The 19,710-nt window shown below is 40.4% G+C and overlaps 2 protein-coding genes and 1 long non-coding RNA gene across 9 annotated transcripts; 1 reads left to right on the forward strand and 2 right to left on the reverse strand.

Moving 5' to 3' along the window:
* Positions 1–38: 38 nt before the first annotated feature.
* On the reverse strand, positions 39–3,292 carry LOC128265559 (scoloptoxin SSD14). Of its 2 annotated transcripts, none has more exons than XM_053001641.1 (3): positions 3,194–3,292; positions 1,780–2,544; positions 39–1,181 (listed from the first exon to the last, which is right to left on the reverse strand). In XM_053001641.1, exons 1-3 carry the CDS (start codon positions 3,196–3,198, stop codon positions 236–238), a joined length of 1,716 nt encoding a protein of 571 aa, XP_052857601.1. In that variant the 5' UTR covers positions 3,199–3,292; the 3' UTR covers positions 39–235. The 2 variants fall into 2 exon arrangements, with proteins under 2 accessions (XP_052857601.1, XP_052857600.1); XM_053001640.1 differs by lacking the exon at positions 3,194–3,292 and adding an exon at positions 2,663–2,766.
* Positions 3,293–3,849: 557 nt separating this feature from the next.
* Positions 3,850–19,678, forward strand: LOC128265558 (active breakpoint cluster region-related protein). Of its 5 annotated transcripts, none has more exons than XM_053001634.1 (15): positions 3,850–4,009; positions 5,792–6,358; positions 11,707–12,332; positions 12,738–13,386; positions 13,795–14,096; positions 14,167–14,296; positions 14,984–15,004; positions 15,634–15,732; positions 15,939–16,943; positions 17,216–17,599; positions 17,668–17,828; positions 17,898–18,037; positions 18,113–18,362; positions 18,426–18,678; positions 18,810–19,678. In XM_053001634.1, exons 2-14 carry the CDS (start codon positions 6,029–6,031, stop codon positions 18,613–18,615), a joined length of 4,287 nt encoding a protein of 1,428 aa, XP_052857594.1. In that variant the 5' UTR covers positions 3,850–4,009; positions 5,792–6,028; the 3' UTR covers positions 18,616–18,678; positions 18,810–19,678. The 5 variants fall into 5 exon arrangements, with proteins under 5 accessions (XP_052857594.1, XP_052857597.1, XP_052857596.1 ...); XM_053001636.1 differs by lacking the exon at positions 3,850–4,009 and adding an exon at positions 4,032–4,139; XM_053001635.1 differs by lacking the exon at positions 3,850–4,009 and adding an exon at positions 4,184–4,200.
* Positions 10,050–11,229, reverse strand: LOC128265563 (uncharacterized). Of its 2 annotated transcripts, none has more exons than XR_008268884.1 (3): positions 10,586–11,229; positions 10,212–10,529; positions 10,050–10,139 (listed from the first exon to the last, which is right to left on the reverse strand). It is a non-coding gene; the product is annotated as an uncharacterized LOC128265563 (long non-coding RNA). The 2 variants fall into 2 exon arrangements; XR_008268885.1 differs by having other exon boundaries at positions 10,212–10,536.
* Positions 19,679–19,710: the final 32 nt, after the last annotated feature.

Genomic DNA, 19,710 nt, shown 5'->3' on the forward strand with positions numbered 1-19,710 from the left:
TAATTTAATTGAATTTTTAAATGTATGTTTTTTTTGCATCCTCCGACAATCTCCGAAATTTCTTTAAATAATAATACATTTTAATGATTTAAAACAAAAAACGATTTACCAACGAATTCATATAGTACAGAACGAACTTCAGTGGCTTATAAACAAACGAAAGGCTCCACAAAAAAAAGGTTCCCAAGTCGTGGGTTTCCAGGGCTTGGATGAGATGAGCACCCCAACGCCGGACCTAATCCAATCGATCTGGCTCCACGACGACAGCGCTTCCCACTCTTCTCCGATCGCAGACGGGATGCGGTTCGTTGCCCATCATCCCGATGGCCGTCTGGGCGGAGTAGGCCTTGTCGTCCTCCAGGAAATTGATGCTGTGACCGATGGCTCGCAGATAGGCAAACGTATGCCGTGGGACATCCGGTTCCATGTCGATTTGCATGGGCGCCAGTTGGTGATGCAGCCGGCCGGAGTTCACCGCCTTCTCAATGGGCTCGTGGAGCATAAAGTACCGGAGAATGGTCTGGGCCACCGAGGTGGTGATCTTGGAGCCCCCAGCTCCACCCACAATCAGCTTGACATTATCATGGGTATCCACAACGATGCTGGGACAAGTGGAGGACATGGGCCGTTTGCCCGGCTTGATGAAGTTCGCCGGACTGGCGGGTATTCCATAGGTATTTATCTTCCCGGGCGTACTGAAGTCATCCATCTCGTCGTTCAGAATGAAACCCGTCTGGCGGGACCGCACCTTGGCCCCCAAATGACTGTTGATTGTGCTCGTCACCGAAATGGCATCCCCGTTGGGCGCCAGAACGGATATGTGCGCTGTTCCATGATCCTCTTCGTTGGCAAAGTTGGCCCCATAGTAGGCATAATCCTGGAACGTCCTGTCGTCCAGGATAAGCTCACGGATCTCCGCCGCGAAGGCCGGATCGATGAGGTTCTCGTAGACCTCCTGCACATCCGCCTCGAAATGAATGTCGCCCAAATTGGTGCGATGGCCGTAGGCGTGCTTGAAGGTCTCGATCAGTCGCTGCCAGTACTTGTCCGTATTGCTCGTGTAAAGCGGCTCCATCACGTTCAGGATGAAGGTCAGCACGGCTCCACTGGTGGGCAGTGGCGAGGTGAACAGCTTGTAGCCACCATTGAAGCGGGCGACCAGCGGCAGCTCCCAGCGAACACTGCAAATGTAGAGTTTTAAAATGAATGTCGATCGACAGAGAGGTTTCATACTAAAATCTAACAAATAATTGGCAAGGTCTTACTTATATAATATATTTTTAAAATTTTCAAAAGAACATGAACTTTGAATTATTTTTTATACTATATTTTGTATAACAAAAATAATGTGTAATTTAAGATTTTTTAGCGAACACTGCAAATGTTTAGTTTAAAAATGAGTCACACTGATATATTATAACAATTGTTAGAGTTATGGAAAGGTCTACCTTTTAAGTTTTGGATAAAACATATAATTTCATGTAATCGAAGAGTTTTCAAATAACGATGGATTTTAAAAAGTAATCTTTTGAGTGTAGCAATCAAATATTAATTGATTTTAAAGGTCTTGCTGACCTTAGCTTTAATAGAATGAATTGTATTTAAAAGTTTTTGAGCCAACACCTTCAAAATCTTCGATAAAACATATTATTTTATGAAATTAAAATTTTCTAAACTTTAAAGTTTAAACTTGTAAGAAAGTAGTTTACTCATAGTTTAGCAGATCCGGTTTGAAGGACCATATGTACAATTCATAGGGCTTAGGCCCCCTATACTCACTCGTATTTCTGCAGATCCTCCTCGGTAATGATGCCGCCCATTGCCTGGATGTCCTCGACCAGTTTCCTGCCCACCCTGCCGCCGCCATAGATGACCTGAGCGCCCTCATCGGCGATGATTTCCAGGGTTTCGGCCAAAGTGTGCCGGTACATGATCTCGCCCTGCTTGTAGACCGCATCCGTTTTCGGATTTATGAAGATCTCGGCCATGGAGGGCTCGCTCCTGATGCGCTCCTCCTCGCGCTGAAGGACTCCCGCCAGATATCTGGAGACCAGGATGCCGTGGCGGCAGAGATCGATGGTGGGCTGGAAGAGGGTTTTCCAGGGCAACCGGCCGTACTTGTGGTGCAGCTTGGAGTAGCCATAGATTTCGCTGGGCACGGCGACGGACAAGGCGCCCGTGATGTCCTTGTCCACGAACATGTCCTGCGTGGCGGCGGCCGGAGCGGTTTCCCGGGCAATCAGGGTCTCCACAAAGGCCGTCTCCTTGGAGTAAATGGTGGCCACAAAGCCACCGCCCACGCCCAAGCTGTGTGGCAGCATGACGCCCTCGCAGAGCATGGTGGCTATTGCGGCATCCGCCGCAGATCCGCCGATGTCCAGCATGGTCCCGCCCACCTCGGCACAGCCCACCCCGTTGGAGGCCACGGCGCCCATGCGACGCGGCTCCTCCGCCTTGCCACGCAGTCCGAAGACCAGGCCCAAGGTAACGCCCACGGCGGCCACCACCAGGATGATCCAGCAGACGGCATACTTCTTGCAGCACCTGGGGGAAAATGAGTTACGGAGGGTATTAGTATCCCGTCTAGACTGACACATCCTTTTTCAGTTGGTAAGTGCGATCTTAGGGGGCGGGACACTTGCCATCTAATGGGTCACCGTACCCGATCAAAAGGTCACAGAAGGCGTCGAACAGCTCCCCATACAACATGGTATATCGGTCTCTGCCGGATTCCAGACTCAGCTACCAAAGGGTGCTGCGATCGACTTGGGAATTTGTATGGTAATTGAATTATATATGTCAGGAACAGGTATAATAAAACATAAAAAAAAAATACTAATTTACTATATGATAAAACAAAGATTATTTTTTAATATACGATGCAAAAATAATGATTATTATTGAGCAAAAAATAACAAATAAAAATAATAGCATTATTTATGATCAAAAAAATAAAAATCAAAACTAATGATAATAATACTACACAATTTTTTTACTTTAAAATAAAACTCATGCGTATTTTTCACTTTCCCCTGGAATTGCTTCAAATAGATATTTGACTAAGTATCTCTCCTTTTGCCTTTAGTATTTAATAAAAGAAGTTTTAATTATTGTTTTTTGAAAAGGTAAAAACTTAAACTGATTTCGATTAGTTGAAAGGGGCTTTAATAATTTTTTTTAACCAATTACTTACGACATTTTGTGTGTGTATCCTTAAGACTACGAACTTAAATTATATTGGAGCAAGTAAAAAACAATGTAGGCAAATACGCCGTCGGCGGAATTAATTAAATGGCCATCGGACGGCAACGGGCGCCTTATATATCCATACAGTTATCTGGGTTTTAACTGACGATAAGACAAGAACCCATTTTAAAATCCATATCCAAATCCGTGCTACGTCAGAAATAGAAAGTTTGGGCTGACTAAGAGGCCGGCAAAAACCAAAGAACCGAAATCAATACTAGCGCCTTAATTATATATATCGTATTAAGTAATCTGGCAGGTGGCGATAAGCCGATTTAAGGTCAATCTGGAATGTTATTTTTGAGCTAAAAATAGGGGGCCATACAGAAGAATTAATTAATATCAATGAGTAATAACAGGGCCAGATAAGAAAACAAGTCTGCTGGACTTTAACCTTGTACTTGACCAATAAATATGGCTTTAATATGTCGGCATTTTTCAATCAACTTTGTTTGGTTTACTTTTTGAATTGGCATTTAAAACAACATAAATAACCGCCAACCGCCGTAGCGGAGACATATTTATCGATAATTAGTTAGCCAAGACACACTCCGCAATTAGAGATGGAAGAACAGCAATAATGCCCTGCCAAACATTCATGTCGAAAGCATCGATCTTTCCCCACCTCTAATCGTTTCGTTTTTTTTTGTAAAATCGGCTGGGATCGGATCGGATATATGTGTATATATGTTATGTTTAACTTAATAAAAGTGAATCGTGGAAATAGGCATCGCTCAATGGAAATCGGGGCGGAAAATGTAACGTGAGTGGGCGAAGTAACACGTATTAAAAACCGAAAAACCAAAGCCGAGTTTTCACACACACCAGTGCAACGCGCTAACGCTGCACAAATGCAAATGTGTTTGTGTGTTTGCCAAAGAGTGTATATATTTGTATGTGAACAAAAATATATGTAAATTTTTTCTAAGCGAAATCTAATTGGAATGGCAAACGGTACAAGTTAGCATAAGGATATCTGTGCAAGTGTGTGTTGTTGTTTTAGAAAAAACATTTTTTTCGAGTGGAGTGTCTTTTATATTTAATTTTTTGAAGCTGCAACGCCCACTGATTTTGTGTCTCTAAAAAAAGAGAAGAAAATGAGGAGAAACAAGTGGAAGGAGGAGAAGAAGTGGGAGAGAAAAAGCACAAAAACTGACAACAACAATTTTTAAAGGAATCTCTTTCTTTTTCTCTCTCTGTGTGTGTGTCGCCCTTTGTGTGCGTTTGCAATGCTTTTGTTGTTGTTTTGATAAAACCGAAAAACGAGAAAATATCAAAGAAAATTCATTGCGTCTGCGCCTCCAAAAACTACAAAAAAAAAACAGTGCAAAAACGAGAGACCAGAAAAAACAATTTTGGCCTTGGCTAAAAGGCAAAAATTAAAAGAAAACAACAAAGTTGCAAGGCATCATCAAAACACACGCACACTTATACAAACAAAATTTAAAAGGGCAACAGCACAATAACAAAAACAACAAGAGCATCTGCAACTGGAAAAACAACAACAAAAAACGACAACAACCACAAATACAAGTGCATGTGCAACCGGTTATTTAACCGCTTATTTTGAATTCAAAATCCAATTTGGAACAATTTCCTCTACCGCATCTTTTGAGTTGGAAGCCGAGTTGGAACATTGTATTTTGCTGCTTTCGTCGAATCCGAAATTTAATTGAAAAGGGCAATATAAAGTTAATTTTTGACTAGCAACTTTGTCAGTTTATTGTAATTTATGTAGTTAATGCCTCTATTGTCCCTGAACAACTATCTCCACCTTTCTTGACTTTTCTTATTAACAAAACCAACATTTAATTTAACTTAATGTACATATGTCCTTCCGAGGGTAAAAAAGTATTGCAATCGCAAAGAGATTAACATTACAAGATTTATTATGTAAACATTTCAACTGATAACGCTTTATAGCTACATATGTACGAAAAGAGCTAGGGGTTTTACAATAAGAAAAAAGGTACTACTTAGGCAATTAAAAAATAATGAAATACTAAATCATGCAATCTATTTATAAAATTAAAAAATAGTTTATATTTAACTTTCATCCGAATCCGACAAATTGGTAATAAAAACAAAAATATTTCGTGAGCAATTTTTTAGCTTTATTAAAAATGTATATAAAATGTACTTTTCTATCAGATGCTGGGGATATTCTTTTTGTATTTTAATACTTTGTTTAGTTGTTTATTAGCTATTGTTTTATGATAACTGAGAACCAAGCCTTCGTGCTCAACTTTTTTTTATTTATTTTCATTTTTAAACCTAGACGATATACCTATAATATATAGGTACTATACCTCTAGTTAGTGGTTACCAGCATCCCTGAGTTTTCCCCAGAAAGACAAAGGCCACTCAAAACGCACTCCTAAACAAGGTGCTCTTGTTGTTGCTGTTTTTTTTGACTGTGTGGCTGCCCACACGCAAGGATATTCAAGATTTCAAGTCTTCAACTGTGACGCACAAGAGACAAAAACGAAAAAAAAAAAGAAGACATATACAGATACAGATACGAAACTCACACACATTCTTGCAGGCGGTGAAGGCGACAACGCACAACTGGTGCTCGTTGTTACATAAAAGGCAACCTCGCCCTCTCTTCGTCATCATCCCGAAGAATCATCATTAATAAAACATCATCAACTGCATCTTTGCATCGTTGGAGTGAGGAATAGAGTGTGAAAAGGCAAGCAATTCAAAGGAGGAGCGCCTGAAGGAGGTGGAGCACCTGAAGGAGGAGGAGGAGCACCCAAAGGAGGAGCTGCTGTCCACCATGAGCGTCTTCGACGACTTCCAGCGCCTGTGGATGCAGCGATTCCCGCAGAGCTCTCTATCCGACGCCTGGGAACAGGATGTGCGGGCCAGTCTCGAGCGGCACAAGCTGCGCATCCTGGAGCTGAGCAAAGAGCTCGAGCAGGAGACCCTGTACGTGGAGTATCTGGAGCGACTGCTGTCCGATGTGGAAAAGTATCGCGCTTCTGGCGGGGATCCCACGGCACTTTTTGAGGCGGCCAGCGGAAGTAGTGGCTCCACCAACAACGGAAGCAGCAACACCAATGGAGCTCCACCAGGAGGAAGCACACCAAACGTGGATAAAGAGTTTGTGAGTATTTGTTGTTGTTTGTCTGTTCAAGTTAAGACATACCTTAAAATTCAGATTAATTAATTGCAACATCAAAGTAATATTTATATTCTATATTGGGTTCTTCTGTTTTAGATTAATAATAAATTAGTTTACTATGGAACTAAATCTTTAATAAATTTACTATTCTTATCCTTCATAGTTGCTCCATTTTAGGGGTATTCTATTTAAATTTAAACTTCTTATTTTGATTATCATCAAAGAATTCTTGCATATTGTTTTATTAACATTCAGAGATATTTTGAAATATTAATAATCATAAGACTTTAATGATTTTGTTTTCTATATATAAATGTGATACAAATTGGAAAAAAAATGTATTTTTTCTGGATGATGAAATTTCCATTACTTTCTTGGTCTATCTATATAGCAACTCCTTTTCGATCGGGAAGGGCTGGGGCATTACTACCAGGCGCTCAGCTTTATGAAGTGGGTTCTTTCTTCTCCGTCGATTTCTTTTGAAAATGTCATTGCCTGCTTATCAGTATCGAGTGGAAAGGGGAGAAAATCTGGGGGCAGCGTAGCTAATGTACAAATTTATAGAGGGGAGCATGGAAACTTATCGATAGTGATAAGTTATGGAACTAGTTCACATTACTTGGATGCATTCTTACTTACATTATGTACTTTTTAAAATAATTGCAAAGGTATTTGTATTTATTTATTTTTGCTTGTGAACTTTTAGGAATTTAAATGTTTAAATACGGCTGTGATACCTTTCAAGTTAAAAATGGTTCAAATAAATTTTGCCTTGAATTCAAAAATATTCCTAGGTTTTTAAAGTTTTGAAGCAATTCCTATTCTACCTTTTAAGCTTAAGATCGGAGTTAAAAAGTGAAAGCTCGACCATATGCAACAGTTGCTTTGCTGCGTCCCTACAGTACAGTCAAACTTCCACAAGAGCAAATTCTTATTGCCTTAGAAGAAAATTTTAATTATAATGGGTATGGGAAGAATATAGGGAGGATTCGAATCCCGCCAATTTTTTTTGAAAAGCCTTTTACAACTTATTAATATTCTTCTTGGCTTTTGCAGTACTTCGGGCTATGAAAGTTGGACTGTGGGTGTGTGCATATGTCCATGGGTTATACCACTTATACCACTCGTTTCGATATCTCGAATCGCGTACCCTTATCTACCCACACCACCGGGTTTTTGTATTTTTTATACTGAACGCGAGTTTGTCGGCATGTGTGGGTATTATTTTCTTTAGGTTTTTCGCGCTGCTGCTGGCGTTGCTGCATATATTGTCATATATTGTGTCGCCAGTATAGTTTTGGGTGAATAACTGTGACGGGACAAACGGACGGATACGGGTCGCCAATATAAAATAACTCTAGAAAAAAAGTACAAGTTTTGATATATTCCCTCCCAATTGTGAGTTGTTAACAACAGAGAGCAGAAACAAGAAAACCGCCAGAACAAAAGCCCAATTAAACACCTGCAATACAAAAAAAAAAAAAAAAAAAAAAAAAAAAAAACCGTAGGGCAAACAATAACAAAAATTACGTAAAAATATTAATAATTTTTTTTCGCATTCGTAGAGCTCCGTCTTCCGTTTTCGCGCGAGTGTGTGTCTGTTAACGTGTTTTCGGTTGACTCAAGTTTCGTGGTCGCCTAGTCATCGTCACTAAATCGTCGCTTCTCCCTTTATTTTCCACCCCCGAGATTATATATAGGAGTGTACACTCCCTTGGAAATATTCTTTATTTTTAAACAAAACCAAAGAGAAAATAAGGAAAATAACACAACAAAGTGGCGCTGGTTAGGGAGCATGGCTTCCTTTAAAGAGAAATTCAAATTATGGTCCAGAGGGGTGCGTAATCCGTTAAGAACATAAAACTCCAAACTTAAAACTCAACCCCCAAATACCATACATACAAAATATAAAGAAATTCGTAATGGAAAAAAAACAACAACGAACATCCGAGAGGCGCAACAATTGTTGCTGTATTATCACAAGTCGAAATCAATAAAAACTTATCGCAAAAAGCCATATAACAAAGCGTACACACATAGACACCATGTCTATATCTTGGGGCCACCTATATCTATATACATATATATTTATATATATATATATATATATTCATGTAGCCAAGAAATTAAGCAATAGCGGCTAAAAAATAGCGTTAAGGCAAAGCACTTGGGAAAAATACATACAAACATACATAAGACAACAGTTAAGGTTAAAATAATAGCGGTGTCACTCTACAGAAAAACAAAAACAATGCCTTATGAATGAAATTATAATTCAGTTTGATTAGTAATCCAAAGATAAGTGATAAGTGCTTATATCTTATAAAAAAAATTAAAGGTTTATTGAGGTTTTACACAAATACAATTTGGGAAAAAATAATATCATTTAACCTTATTAATTAGTTGTTAAAAGATTGTCCAATGCGTTAAGTTTGTTTTTCTATGAGGGTTCACATTTTAATTTATAGATTGCATTCATTCCTGTCGCAAAGTAATCTTTTATCCCATTATTAAATATTATATTATCTTTGATTCATCTACTATATTGATTTAAATTGTTCCTTCTTGATATTTGCTATTGTTTTGATCTTTGCTGTAAAAAGGCAGAAGAAAAAGAGCGTGGGGCGGTTAAAAAGGCGTGAGCGACGCACAGTGTGTCTACTGATAAGCTGCAATCCATATCAATAAGACCCACGGACAGAGAACTGGGGGGCGAGAAAAAAAACGGGCACTTGTAGTTACATGCGGGCGACTTTTGGCCAGAAGATTGCGATTAATAAAAAAACCCGTACTTTTTTTTTCCAATTTTGCAGTTGGCTAGCAAACATAAAAAGGGAAAACAGCTGTTCTGAATTTCAAAATTGTAACAATAGTCATTGGCAAATAATGTCTTTATCATTGCTAAAGTAATATAAAAAAGGCTCAAAGTATCCAAAGATCACAATAAATTCTCTATTGTCTCACTAATTCTAGATAAAATTACAAATCTAAAAATTAAAATATCTAAAGATCATAATTGCTCGCAGCAAATTGTCTCCGAAATTCCACCTAATACTTTGAATCATAAATTTCTACTTGGAAATAACGATTGTGTCATAAATACAAGCGCTGCTTCAATTAACACTCATTTGCATGCACTTACTTTCTATCTGCTAGTAAAACTATTAATTGTTTGAGCCAAATATGGTGACAAGGTATTTTTAATTTTGTTTTAATATTTTTAAAAGTTATAATTTACTAAATAAACGGTTTAAGAGATATATAACTGAAATTTATTAAACATTTCGATTTTCAATTAAGTTCATACATATATTAATTGAAAATTAAGATTAGTTAAAGTGAGCAGTAAAAAAAAAATATTGATTAACTGAGTCGTCTACACATATTTCTTACGGTTTTTTTTAAAACCTTTTTTTGTTTTGCACATGACGTTAAAGCATGTCTGTCCCATTTCGAGGACAAGTGCCTGCAAGGGGTTAACCTGTCATCACTCAACATGAGAAAATGCGGCTCTGATAAGCTGCCTATGACCCCAAGTGTCTGTTAATTGAACAATATGCTAAGTAATTGTATCAATGCAAAAAATATGAGAAAAGGCAAAAAAAAAAAACGAGAACACTCAGAAAAAATTTGTATTAAATAATAAAAAGGGTTTCTTTAATTTTATTATTGCTTTTGACAGATTTTTTAGTTTCTGCTAACTGAAGTTGTTTATTTTCTTGCTAAACTCCAAGTCTGGGTTGGTTTAATATTGGGCATTGATCTGCGTTATTGTTATTTTGTTATTTGTTAATTGTTATTTAAAAATAATAATTATACTATGGATTATAAAAACCTGATTTGATTTTTAAAAGACTCAAGCATATTTAAACCAGGCCAAGATGAATTCTAAATATGATTTTAACTGGTTCTCCCTGTGCAGAAGCTATAGCCAAGTAGCCATCGACCTTCGGGGCTTTAAGTCGCACTTGGGCACGCTTTCTTCATCGCTCCGCTTGGTCACATCCACATCCACATCCACATCTACATCAACATCCACATCCAAAGAGCCTATCCATCCATTTTAGACACCACCCAATTGGATATCCCGCTACCCAGACAATTTTCGGTTGGCAATTTTCCACTTTTTGGTAATAAGCCCGTCGTCTGGCCGCTGCTCTCTTTATTTATTTATTTTTTTATTTCATTTATTTGTTTGTTTCTACTTACCCGTGTAGTTTTCACTTTTTTCAAAGCCCCAAAAATTGTGTGGAAAGAAAAGAGAGACATGAAAAGAAAAGAAGAAACGCACGCACGCGTTTTGAGTTCGAGCCAAGTTTGTCGGTTTTTAGCCATTTAAAGTAGAGAAACGGCTCGAATCGGAATGAAATTAAACGAAATGAAATGCGCTACGTGCCTGGAATCTCGACGAAAAAAAAAAAAAACATAAAAAAAAAATAAAAGCCAAGTGTATATAAAAATAGATTGCAGAGGCGTTGGCGCCCTTTTGTGGGTATTTGCTTTTGGGATTAGAGCTCGGTTAATTAACACTTGTGCGGGGAAATTGGCCAGAGTCTCTCGTTTACTCCCGTTTTGGTTCTGCAATCAAAGAATTGTTACCGATTTCTCCGCTCTGTTTTGCATATGTTAATAAAGCTTACTTATGGCGTAGCTTTTGCATAATTTAACTCTCTCTCTCTATGCGCAAACCCTTGAAATTTTGCCTCTAAAAGAGATTTTATTTATTTATAATAAGTTAGTATTTTATTTACTCAAGAAATCACTTCATTCATTATTAATAACCTTTTGTCTTGTTTATATTTAATCAGCTGCTAACATCATTGGCTGACTCTAGAATATATATTACTAAATGTGGTGAAGTCATATTTATTTATTTATTCCTATAATGAGCAATTTTAGGATTTACAAAAAGTTTTCAATTCCTATATTTAAAGAAAAGCTTTATTTTTAATAAATTAAACATTAATAAATGAAAATGATGATCGTTGTTAAAATAAATTGAAGGTTTCTTCATTATAATATGTTAATAACTATATACATTTTTTATACAAATTATATATTTTTCATAGTGTACTATGATTTGAAATGATTTAACATTTTATAATGAATTAATAAAATATGTATTAGATTTGTATATATTAAATGTTTAAGGCGTCTTGAAACCTTTCGTTTTCAGTAAGACAACAAATACGTATTCTTTAGATTTAATTTCATTGAAAAGCACTTGCCTTAATTGAGTTACATTAAAACCGCTCTACAGATTGCTTTGAATTGATTTTAACAGATTGGTTTGAATTGATTTACTCACCCGACTTGTTTACTATTCACAGAAATCCAGTTTAAATCTGCGCGAGACCTCCACTTCATCATCGGTCGGCAAGGACAAGGATCGCCTGTCGCTCAACACGGACAACAAGTACACAACGACACACACAAATGCCCCGGGCAGTGGGAGTGGCAGCGGTACGGGGGCGGCTGCGGGGACGGCTCCGCTTCACTCTGCCCCGCTCACGGGGGCGGGCAAGCGGATAGCGGAGCTGAATTTCGAGCGGGAGGATCGGGACAAGGATAGCGGCAACGAGAAGGATGCCAACGGAGCCCTGCAGCAGTGCATCACGGAGCTGGCGGCCTCCATAAAGGCAAATCCAGACAATGGAGCAGTGGCACAATCAGCAGGCGGCGGCGATGCCGACAAGGAGTCTGCATCCTCCAAGCAGCCGCTGCGCAAATCCACGTCGCAGTACGTCACCGTCATCCAAGTCAAGGAGGCCAAAGACAAGGAGGGCGACGATGGAGCCACCACCTCGTCATCGGGGGCCAATGACCCACAGCAGCAGCTGCAGCCCACGCCGCCCTCCACATTCGCTCGCTATGCGGAACCCACTGCACCGCCGCTGTCGCCGTCGCTCACCTCGTACGCTGCCCACGTGGAGGCCAAGAAGAAAATGCCACCCAGGTGAGTGAACCATGTGGGCTAATCCTGCAGAGGAAGCTTGGGTAAGGCCTCAAAAGACATTAGGTTTCGATTTAGTAGCTGCAGCTAGTTGGGTGTGGAAATCAAGTTCCGAATTCATAGTTTTACCAATTTGTATATTTTTATACAATAAATTTATAGAAAATTAAATACCTAACTAGTATTCTTTGTTCACAATACATCTAAGAATGTTCTATTATTTTGTCATTAGGTAATTGCTTACATGTTCTTCTATCCCTTCTTTATTGTGAATTGTATAAAAATGAAAAATACCTAATATTTATAATGTTACACACACATTTGTAGTGAGGAAATAATGATTTATTCACTGTACATCTAAAAATGTTCGATTCTTTATGTGATTTTTCTAATCGTATACATTTTCAGACCTCCGCCAAAGAACATTCGGCGCGTGGAGCCGCCCACCATTCCCGGCCAGCAGCAGCTGTCGTCCTCGCCGAAACGAGAGACGCCATTCGTGGGCAGCACAATGCCCCTGCCAAGCAGCTCCGGCGGCAGCCTCTCCTCCGACAGTCCGGGCAACTCGCTGGAGCGGAACATCAAGCCCTCGGACATACTGCGACAGAAGTCCTCCGAGAATCTGGACTCCAAGTATGCGGCGAATCGCAAAACCACACCAGAGCTGGGCAAATTTGTCAATGTGAACAATCCGGAACTGATGGAGGAGCTGGGCCGCAAGATGGTGGGCAAGACGGACAGCTTGGAGCAGGCGAAGAGGAACGACTCCTCGCCCTCCGGCGGTGGCAGCTTGGGACGCACTGCCTCCACACCCGGACGATCGCTGACGCCGGGACGAACTGGCGTGGGTGCCTCGCCCACTGGTAGTCTGAACAAAACCGTCAAACTGGCAGCGGCGGACAGCAGTTCCACCAGCAGTCTGGAGAAGAAGTCGCGCAACTGCCTGCAGGCCAGCGATGCTGAGGCCGGATCGGGATCGGGATCGGGAGGATCGGGGGCGAACCAGCGAAGTGCGGGCTCCAAGGAGTCGCTGGCATCACAAGGCATATCGGAGGTGGTACGTTGAGGTTCCAAACAAAATCCCTTTTTTTAACTAGTCAATTGTTAGTGTCCCAGAAACTTATGACTTAAAGTAAGCGATTAATAACCAAATCATATTGCAGAAAACAGAATGCTTACATTATTTTTAAAATTACTTGTGGACAACAAATTTTACCGTAGTTTTCTTCCTGGGTTACATTCATTGGCTTTTAATCAATTTTCTATTTATAATAAATACTAAGACATAAATTAATTGTTATTTTATATCCTTATCATTGATTTTAATGAGTGATCGATATCAAATTACGTGTATACGATTTAAAATCAAATCAAAGAGAAGGCTTTCAAAAAAAATAGCAAAGTTTGATTAAAGAGATTTCTCGACTTTTGAGTAAACTAACAAACTTATGGCATTTTCTTTTAGATCAAGAGCTACGAGAGCGTATCCTCGCTGAGTTCGGATAGCGCCAAGGCGGCGGCGGCATCGTCGCAGCTATCGGCAACAGCCGCTGGAAATTCGGCGGACAACGAGCCGTATTACGACAGCGTGCCGCTGGACAACGGCGACGGGGAGTACGTGTTCATCAAGCCCGGACGCACCGGCTCCTCATCCAGTCGCGACGACTTGTCGACGCCCGGCAGCAGCACTTTGCCCCTGGCCAATGTGGCGGATCCCGAATCTCCAGGCAGGACCTCCAACTACGTCAACATCGACTACTTCCTACAGTGAGTTTGAAGTTTACTGGTAACCTCATCTATATGGTAACTCTATTTAATGTTTTCCATTGCATTACAGGCAAAGCAATGAGACGCGCTCCAGTTCGCTGGACAGCGATGGGGAGTACGAGGGTCCGCCCATATTGCGCACCATTTCGCACGACGAACAGACCACCACGTCACAAACCACGCCGGGAGCACTTCGCAAGGTTCGTTGTCAAAGTTCTCGGATGAAATAAACGAGTGCCCATTTTCTGGTTATCTAGTCAGTCAGCCAACATTGCCCATTCCCAGACTACACAAAGTAGTCCGTTGTGTTTAACCACAACAATAACAATAGGTCGTTAACAAATACGTAGTTCCGTAGCCAAGCTTAAAGCTAACTGATAGACTGGGGTTGATGCAATCCCAACCCATCCCATTCCCGATGATTAAGATGACTAAGCGCACGCCACAGCACTTAACATATTTTTGTTATCGCTAATTGATTCGAAATGAATATTTCAGAGAACAGTCTTTTTTATAAATTTAAAATGTTGAGAAATAGCAGATGTCTTTTCCAATTCTTACAAATTTTCTATTTATAACAAAATTCATGAATAAATTAATTTATTCATTTATTCTTAATCACAGATTTTAATGAATGATTAAGACATCAGATGACATAAACGTACTGCAAATATGTAGTCACGAAGTGTCGGCCAGCTGAATCATAAGTTCAAAAACTACTGAACTACATGCGATTTTATTACAAATCACTAAAATAAAGTTACTTAAAAAACGTAACCTCCCAAACTTATTAAAATTCACAACCATCTACACTTTAAGATTTCAAATTTATTTACTAATAACCGTACTAACCAAGATTTTTTGTTTCTGTTTTCTTTTTCCAACAGAACTTAGTTTCAGCGATACTTGTGAGTACCGGATCGGGATTATATTGCTGCCATAGCTTTTCCTAACGTAGTATTCAACTTACTTACAGTGGGTGCTTGATAAGATGGAATTGGTTTAAGTGATATTTCCATTGCGAGCACCCACTGCATTGCTCATTCATTTCTGTATATATATAAATATTTGTGTAACATAATCTGTATAGCTATTGCTTTTGAATGCGCTTGTTTTCATGATTCCTATTTGAGTTCTGTCTTCGTTTGTGCTTCAGTTTACGTCCACGATTACACCCATTTTATTGTTTTGTACGATTTTATATATGCACACGATCCCAAAATCAATTTCCTCATGTGGTTTTGTCCTTTTTACTTCCATTAATCGTGTAGTGACAGCGTATTGCTGTCCCTGTCTCATCTATTTCATGCCAGGTTTGGTTTGGTTTTAGTGTTTACATTGCCTTGCGAAATTCTGTGAAGTCTTGTGATGAGAACTACTAACCGATTTGCAAGGTTATTAAATGTATTTTGTTTTGGATATGGTTTGAAACAGTTATAGACACTTGTTGCCCCCATCTACCATTCTTTGCGTGTACATTCGTTGTGTATCCCAAAACCCCCATTTCATTCAAGTTGTTCGTTTTCCCGTTTATTAGGTTTCTGGAAATGCGCGCGGTGCCAAAATACGATCCATACTCAGCACCATTATCCAGAGCGAGACGATTTACGTGGAGTGTCTCAATAAAATGATGCAGGTGAGTAATCCGGCGCGAAGGACCAAATTTCTATTGTAATGGGGTAAAAATTAAAATTATTTCTTATTGATTAATTAGTCCATTAATTAATGTTATCGTAGTAATATAAGTTTTTGAACACAAAAACAAACAAAAAAAGAGACGTGATTTTCAGATATAGTATACAAATTTATGAAGTGCCTAATGAATATTCTTACGATATGCAGTACAAAAAGGCCATCCACGCAACCCTGAACACATCGCAGCCTGTGATTAAGGAGGAGGAGGAGAACACGATCTTCTTCAAGATCGACGAACTCCACGATCTGCACACCGCCTTCCTGTCCGACCTGAAGACGATCGTGTCCCATGAGGGAGGCGATGTGCTGATCGGTGAACCCTTTCGCCGTCTGGCGGAGATGTTCGACCTGTACAGCGCCTTTTTGCACAACTACAAGAACGCCATCGAGACGGTGAAGAAGTGCAGTGCGAATAATCCGCAATTCAAGAAGATCGTCTCGACAATAGTGGTCAATCTGCAGACGGAGCAATCGCTAACGCTCGAGGATCTACTCCATAAGCCGGTGGCACGGGTGCAGATCAATGCGTTGGTCTTCAACGATCTGCTGCGCGAAACACCAAATGCCCATCCGGATCACCAGCCGTTGCGGCAGGCGCAGAAGATCATCCAGATGTTCCTCAACCAGTTCAATGTGGTCAACCAGCGGCTGCCCAGCGAATCGAATCGGAATCTAAGGCGCATGGTGCGCAATTCGTTCATCGTGGAACTGGTCGATGGCCATCGGAAGCTGCGGCATCTCTTCCTTTTTAACGATGTGATTGCGAGTGCCAAGTACAAGGCATTGGGCCGCGATCGCATCGACTATGAGCTCAAGTGGTTCATTCCGCTGAAGGACATATCCATTTTCGAGGAGACGGATCCGGCGGCCGAGCTCAAGGAATCTAGTCCCGCGAACATTTCGCAAGTGAAGCGCAATCTGCGCTCCGTTCGTGATCAATTGGCGATGGAGGTGGCCAATAGCGGGGGCGGCGGAGTCCGTTCCGGCGACAAGTATCGCCGCAAGCTGGAGGACCTGGAGTCGCAGCTGGTCCTGGCCACGCCCAATCTGGTGCTGCGGCTGGGCAACAAGGCCAACAACAAGACCATGACCTTCTTCCTCAGCTCGGACTTTGAGCGAACGCAGTGGATCGACTCGATCACATCCCTTAAGGTTAGTTTTCCATGATTTATATTGGTTTGGCTAAAAAATTCTGCAGACCTAATTGCATTTCCAAAAGTGCGATAAAGCCCAGTAGACTATATGGCACTTTTTTTAATAATAAAAAAAAAAAACAAACATTTTTTGTACCTTTAAAAAGTGTTTAAAACGTCAGATTTTTAAAAAAAATTATTAAAAAATGTAGTTTATACACGGATATTTATAGCGTTAACTTAATTTACACTCAGTCTAATAAGTCCTTTTCCTTAAACCATACTCATTAGCAAAAGTGCAACCTGCCGGGAGCCAATACCATCAATTCGCTGGAGGTCACCGCCTTCATTGTGGCCATGCAGAAGGGCATGAAGACTGAAATGGGTTCGTATTTGATGCGCAACTTCAACGACGAGAGCCTGCTGGTTGGCGACCTGCACATGGCTGTCCAGGGATTGAGTGGCCTGGAGCAGGCGGCCGACCTGTACATCTGCATCGAGGTGGACTCGTATGGCCACTACTTCCGCAAGGCCACCACCAAGATGGTGTGTCGCAGCCAGACGCCGTTGTGGAACGAGAGCTTTATGCTGGAACTGGAGGGCAGTCAGAATGTGCGGATCCTGTTGTACGAGGCCAAGGAGCGACCGCTCCTGAGGGCCAAGCACATACTCAAGGTCGGTCCTTATATGCTGCCCTCATTTGTTAGCAATTGATATATATGTATGCATATTTGATCCCACAGTTGAGCCTCAGTTGGCTGACGGAAACCACACAGCCGCGAACAATAAAGCTTAGTGAGACTTTGGAGCTGGGCTGCAGCTTCCGGTTTGTGCCCGGCGAGCTGTGCCGTGCCACCACCAAGCCAGGAGCGCTCTTTGGTGCCAAAATGAGTCAAGTATTAAAGTGGGTATATACGTCTTTTTGTTCCCACTTTCGTCTTACTAATTTTTTGGGGAATTTGACCCCATTTAGACGCGAGAAACGCGACATTCCGTTCATCATCAGTGCCTGCATTCGGGAGGTGGAGCGAAGGGGCATGCTGGAGGTGGGCTGCTATCGTGTCAGCGGTTCCGCCTCGGATTTGGCCAAGCTCAAGAAGGCCTTTGAGTCGGGTGAGTGTAAATCTGATTTTGAGAAGTAAAACAATCTTAATTAACCCTTTGATTTTATTTTTGGTTTTTCATCAGATGCCTATGAGGCGGAGCAACTTCTACGCGAAGTGGACATCCATTCGGTCACTGGCATTCTGAAGACCTTCCTGAGGGAGCTGCCCGAGGCCCTGTTCACGGACCAGCTATATCCCCGATTCTTCGACACATTCAGCGCCTTTAGCAACAACAACGAAGCCACGCGAATCAACGAGCTGCTTAAAGTTTTTGAGGAGCTGCCGCAGGCCAACAAGGCCTCCATCACCTCGATTCTGGATCATCTTATTAGGTGCGTCTGCCAGTTGCCATATCAAACTGATCGATTAAGTAATCACACTTATATCTCTTATAGAGTCCACGAAAAGGAGGCGGACAACAAGATGTCGCTGCACAATCTGGCCATGGTGTTTGGGCCCACCTTGCTGAGGCCGGGACAGACGCAGGTGAAGCAGAAGGATCCGCTGGCGGCCAGCACCGTCGATGTGATGGCCCAGGCCGGAATCCTCTACTGCTTCCTGCAGGCGCGCATCAAGAAGGATTAGAAAGGATTTTGACAGCATAGCAGCCTGCACAGATATACATATGGAATATATATATATATATATATATATATATATATATATATATATATATATACATATATATTATATATATATACATATATATTATATATATACATATATATTATATATATATACATATATATTATATATATATATATATATATATACATAAATTATATATTTTTTTTACATAGCAATAGCAGTAATACGAACGAAATTTCGATGGAAAGCCTAATGCATGCACCACGCCCCCACCTGTCTGCCACGCCCCCTTGCACAAATGACACTAAAATCGCCTGAAAACAAAACACCTTAAAAACGCCTAAAATCACCTTTAAAAGCCTACAAAAAAAAAAAAAAACACTTCAAAACACCTGCGCTGCCAATTGTAAATACCAGAAAACCGAAACTGCAACATAAAAGTGAAGATCAGAATGGATCTGGCGAGGAATTCAAAAGCCCTGAGATTTCAAGAAGAAGGCCCGGGAATGCGAACAAATCTGCTCAATGGCGGGCTCACACACACGCACAACACACAACACACATCAACAACAACAACAACACACACCTGGGATGATCAAGTGTCTAACACTAAATAGCTGCGCTCCTCCGCTTACTAAATATTATTCCCATGTATTACAGATATATCCGTAGATCTGTAGACTGTATGCTTTACCTTTAGATGCGAACCTTTAGCTTACTGCAACTATTGCAACAAAAAAAAACAGAAAACAGAAAAAAAGGGAAAGCAGAAAATTGCTAATATTTTCAATATTACACGTATATATCTAGAGACATATACATATATATATATATATATATATACCTACCTATATATAATTAATTACTATTACTAGTACTATATAATTTACTAAAGTGAGGTAGCGAGTTTTTTCCGGCTGATTGATCAATGATTGATATACAATGTACGATGTATGTGTTTTGCTTATAAAATTCTGTTTTTTTTTTCGTCTTGTTTTATATTAATTATTTAGGTTTTATATAAACAGAAGCGTAAAATAAAATATATTCTATTTAGAAATTGTTAACAATCTATTTCTTTCGAGATTTCAG

The sequence above is a fragment of the Drosophila gunungcola genome, unplaced genomic scaffold (genome assembly GCF_025200985.1).
Source record: "Drosophila gunungcola strain Sukarami unplaced genomic scaffold, Dgunungcola_SK_2 000134F, whole genome shotgun sequence".
NCBI lineage: Eukaryota > Metazoa > Arthropoda > Insecta > Diptera > Drosophilidae > Drosophila > Drosophila gunungcola.

Excerpts from the sequence above, each read along its gene's own strand:
- LOC128265559 (XM_053001640.1), bottom strand. The coding sequence starts at position 2,709 with ATGTTGTATGGGGAGCTGTTCGACGCCTTCTGTGACCTTTTGATCGG. Across the intron at positions 2,545-2,662 it reads TTCTGTGACCTTTTGATCGG|GTGCTGCAAGAAGTATGCCG; the intron begins GTACGGTGACCC and ends ATTTTCCCCCAG. Across the intron at positions 1,182-1,779 it reads GAGGATCTGCAGAAATACGA|TGTTCGCTGGGAGCTGCCGC; the intron begins GTGAGTATAGGG and ends CTACATTTGCAG.
- LOC128265558 (XM_053001634.1), top strand. The coding sequence starts at position 6,029 with ATGAGCGTCTTCGACGACTTCCAGCGCCTGTGGATGCAGCGATTCCCG. Across the intron at positions 6,359-11,706 it reads CAAACGTGGATAAAGAGTTT|AAATCCAGTTTAAATCTGCG; the intron begins GTGAGTATTTGT and ends TACTATTCACAG. Across the intron at positions 18,038-18,112 it reads CAAGAAGGCCTTTGAGTCGG|ATGCCTATGAGGCGGAGCAA; the intron begins GTGAGTGTAAAT and ends GTTTTTCATCAG.